Here is a 4422-nt window from a genome sequence, read left to right on the forward strand (position 1 = left end):
AGTAAGACCCTGTCCCAAAATGAAAAATAACCAAAATGAAAATTAAGAAGGATTGGGGTTATAGCTCAGAGGTAAATTACCCCTAGGTTCAACCCCCAGTACCACAAAAAATAAAGAAAACTATCTACACAACAAGTAAGGATATAACAGAAGTCCTCAAGCTAGAGCTCTTGGATGAGCCCCAGGGATAGAACAGCTTTTTCCAAATGGGTCTCATTTTCTTGGGTTCTCAAAGCATCTTCACTCAGAAGATGCTCGTTGCTGTTCTGGGTCTTCTCTGCTTCGGGAGCATCTTGGTCCCAAATCAAGACCATCTGCCTCAAGTTAGAAACCACCACCAGCCTGATTGTACTTATTGTATTCTTTTTTTTTTTAGAACAAATGTTTTATTATTAAAATAAAAACCTTTGTATAAAAGCATTACAGATCAAAAGCTCTATTTACATTTACTGACTCAAGGCCCAATTAGGCATCGAACTTTGAACACAGCAACAGGCTACACATGCAGGTAAATTAGACACTTAAGATCCCACTTCTACCACCAGGTGCAGTAGTACTTGCTTGTAACTCCAGCTACTTGGGAGGCCGAGACAGAGACAGGAGGATCACAGGTTTGAGGCCAGCCTCAGCAACTCAGTGAGACTGTCCTAAAAATAAAAAGGGTTAGGGATGTAGCTGTGACACAATTCCCCCGGGTTCAATCCCCTGTACTGAAGGGAGAAAAAAAGATTAGACCTCCACCAAATAATTCCACTTATATACCAAAGAGGAAAGAAAGGATGAGGCATGAAATATGCCCAGAAACTAAATTGACTAAATTGAGATGCCAGCTTAACAAACGGTTGAAAGTTACCTCCAAAAAGGCATTTCTCATTGTTACAAAAGTGCTTAAGAAATAAACTCTGCACACCACCTAGGGATAATTTCCTTAAGAAACTGCTAAGAACCACAGGTTAGTTTTTACTATCAAGTTTTTAAAGTTTTATGACAAGAATTCAAAGCAGCCTGCTCTGAAGTTTCACCAGGCTTATTTCCTAGTGTTTTCTACCATGATTTCTAGTGCGGTCTGACACTGCCCGAGAGCCTCCGGATGGCTGAGCTGGACGCACCTCTTCCTCTAGTGCAATGAACCTCAACTGTGACTTGTGTGCACTAAACACATAACTGTGCTGTATTTTCATGAGAGGCATCCAAAGTAACATATTCCACTTTGCAACAATTACCTAATTTTTCCACTGGGGCTTTTGAATTTTTGTGCCTTGGTTTTATTTAAAATATCAAATAGTGAGCCAGTTGTGTGGCACATGCTTGTAATCCCAGCATTTGGGAGGCCGAGACAGGAGGACCCGGGTTCTCTGGCAGCTTAGGCTACTTAGTGAGGCCCTCTGCAACTCAGTGAAACCCTGTCCCAAAATAAAGAATAAAAAATTGGGCTGGGGGTGTAGCTCAGATGTAGAATGCTGCCGGGTTCCATCCCCAGTACCTAATATATATTAGTGAGAACATTAAGTCATACCCATTGTTTTTGTGTAAACAAGTTAGAGGGCTATTCTGTAGAATTCAAAAGTATAGTTAACAGTTCTACTGTGTTTCGTTTCGTTTTCTTTTTGTGGGTCTGGGAATGGAACCCGGGGCATTTGACCTCTGAGCTACACCCCCAGCCCCATTCTTCACTCCCTACTTTGAAACAGGGTCTCACCGAGTTGCAGAGGGCCTCACTAAGTAGCTGAGGCTGTCCGCGAACCACGATCCTTTGGTCTCAACCTCCGGAATGCTGCACCACCATGCCCGGCTTCTACTGTGGTTCTAAGTGCTTGGGTTTTATGGGAAGATTCCAAGGCTATTTCTACACCAATTAAATAAAGAATGCTTTTATCAAATTGCCATTTAAAAAGAATCCCCAAACTAAGTGGCAGGACAGGACCACTGGAAATAGAAGGGCTAGAGATGAGGGGAGGCGGAGGCCAAGCAGAAGAGAAACTGCAGGACGGCCAAGTGTAAGTGGTAAAATGCTTTCTGTGATGTTCTAGAAACAGCCAAGTCTAATGGGATTAGCCTGACTTGTTTCCTATAAATCAGACAGATCAAGACTCGTAACTCAGGTTTCAATAATGACAAAACGGACAACTTTAAGGAGACACGAGGAGCAAAGAGCAGGCAGTGATCAGATCTTCCAGGCATTACGCTTGCATTTCAAATTCCTGTTTCAGACTCTTCAAGTAAGCATGTACATTCCCAAAGCCATGGTATTTGGCTAAATACACCAGGACCCCAGTCGCACAACGCCCGTCTCGCTGGCGGCAGAAACTACAGTTGCAGATTCCACGACAGGGCGGGCAGTGCCAGTTAGGATCCAGCAGAGCATCCCTGACCTCTTCGCCATAACGGTTTCGCAGGCAGGGACCACAGAACTGGCCTCGAATACCCCAGCAGTCTGGGTTTCTGCAGTTTGTTTTGGTGTCAATAGTTTTCTGGCGGCACTGATGACAAGTAGATCCCAGTAAACGGTTGTAGACCTTCTCTCGAGAGTTGCTGCAGATGTTCTCTAACTCCTCCTCAGTGACCTCGTCCACTGGGCGGATTATGTGTGGAAGGCTCATGGAGCCTGGGCGGCGACTTCTGGGCGTATCATCATCGTTCATACAGCCATCCATGGTCTTCCTCTTTCTCACCAACATGTACTTATCCTCTTCCTCCTCCTCCTCCTCTTCCTCTGTGGGTACACTGCTAAGGGACCCCAGGATCTGGGACCGTGACCTGGTGAGGGGACAGGCTCTGCGGTCGGGGTTCCTCCTGGAAGCCACACTTGGGAATGTCCGCCTCCGGGGTGTCTTTGAATTTGTGGATCTGGAGCCTGGGAGAGAATGTCTTCCAGGGAACAAGCCAGGGAAGCTTTCTAATTCTGACATCAGTTTTGCAAGCATTGCTTTGTTCTGCTTTATATTTAACGCCCTCTTCTCCAGGAAGTTCATGCCACTTTCATCTTCTGAATCAGAATTGGAATCGATAGCAAAATTCTCTGGAGGCTGGGGAGGCGCTGCTTTTTTGTTGGCTGTCCCCCTGGTATTTCGTGCTGGGAACTTCATGGCCACCCTGAGTGGTCCAGCGAGTCTGCGCTGGCTACGGGTCCTGCAGCCCTGGCGATCCACCTGGCGCCTCGTGTTTGCAAAATTATCAGAAGCAAAGCTGTCACAACTGTCATCAGAGGATGACGAGGTTTCCATGGAAATCAACTTCATATATCTGAATTTCTTTACATTCTTTACTCTGAGATCCTTTTGCCGCGTGCGGCGCGTCTCCATGCTGGCGGCGGAGGGAGCAAGGAGCCGCCTATTGTATTCTTCAATCTACAATTTTGCCGACGATTCACGTTTGACACCTAACAGAATAGTCACTCATTCTATAAACTCCTTACCACACGTTAACCTGGCCACTTAAAACTCTGACCTCAGCCGGGCATGGTGGCGCACGCTTGTAATCCCAGCATTTGGGAGGCTTGAGACCAGAGAATCGTGGTTCGTGGACAGCCTCAGCTACTAAGTGAGGCCCTCTGCAACTCAGTGAGACCCGGTTTCAAAATAAAGAATAAAAAATTGGGCAGGGGGTGTAGCTCGGAGGTCGAATGCCCCTGGGTTCCATCCCCAAACCCGCAAAAAAAAAAAAAAAAAAAAAAAAAAAAAAAAAAAAAAAAAACTCTGACCTTGGCTTCCTTATATGAAAAATGTTTGCTATGGTTTGATTGTGTCTCACTCCCGCAAAGGTTCGTGAGCCAGTGGTCCTGAGGGAGTGATGGGACTTTTAAGAGCTGGAGCCTAGGAGAATGTGGTTAGATGACTGGAGGCTTTGGCCTAAGAAGGGATTAATGTTCTTGCGGGAACTTGGTTATTTTCATATCTATAAAAAGAGCATGGCTTGCCCCTGAATCTCTTGTACCCCCCTGGCAATCCCGATACCATCCACCATGTTATGATGTAGCCAAGGAAGCCCTCGCTAGAGGTCATAGAGGTAAGGTCGCCCAGTCTTGGACAATCAGCCTCCAAAACTGTGAGCTAAATAAATAAACCTCTTTCCTTTGTACCCAGCTTGGGGCATTTTGTTATAGCAACACAAAACAGTACCTACTATAAATGCAAATCAAAAACCACAAGATATCATGCTATACTCATTAGGATGGCTATTTAAAAAATCAGAAAATAGATGGGCGTGGTGGCGCACACTTGTAATCCCAGCATCTGGGAGGCTGAGACCGGAGGATCACAGTTCGTGGATAGCCTCAGCTACTTAGTGAGGCCCTCTGCAACTCAGTGAGACCCGGTTTTAAAATAAAGAATAAAAAAGAAAAGGGCAGGGGGTGTAGCTCAGGGGTCAAATGCCCCTGGGTTCTATCCCCAGACCCCCCCCCCCCAAAAAAATCAGAAAATG

General features: G+C 45.8%; 1 protein-coding gene across 1 annotated transcript; it reads right to left on the bottom strand.

Annotated features, from left to right (window-relative positions):
- Positions 1-2180: 2180 nt before the first annotated feature.
- LOC308267645 (cell division cycle-associated protein 7-like) lies at positions 2181-3302 on the bottom strand (the record flags this gene model as incomplete). Its single annotated transcript, XM_080702492.1, has 1 exon — positions 2181-3302. The coding sequence occupies one exon, from the start codon at positions 3300-3302 to the stop codon at positions 2181-2183; it is 1122 nt and encodes a 373-aa protein (XP_080558618.1).
- Between the last annotated feature and the right edge of the window lie 1120 nt (positions 3303-4422).

Source organism: Muscardinus avellanarius (assembly GCF_963383645.1).
Source record: "Muscardinus avellanarius genome assembly, chromosome: 10".
Taxonomy (NCBI): Eukaryota; Metazoa; Chordata; class Mammalia; order Rodentia; family Gliridae; genus Muscardinus; species Muscardinus avellanarius.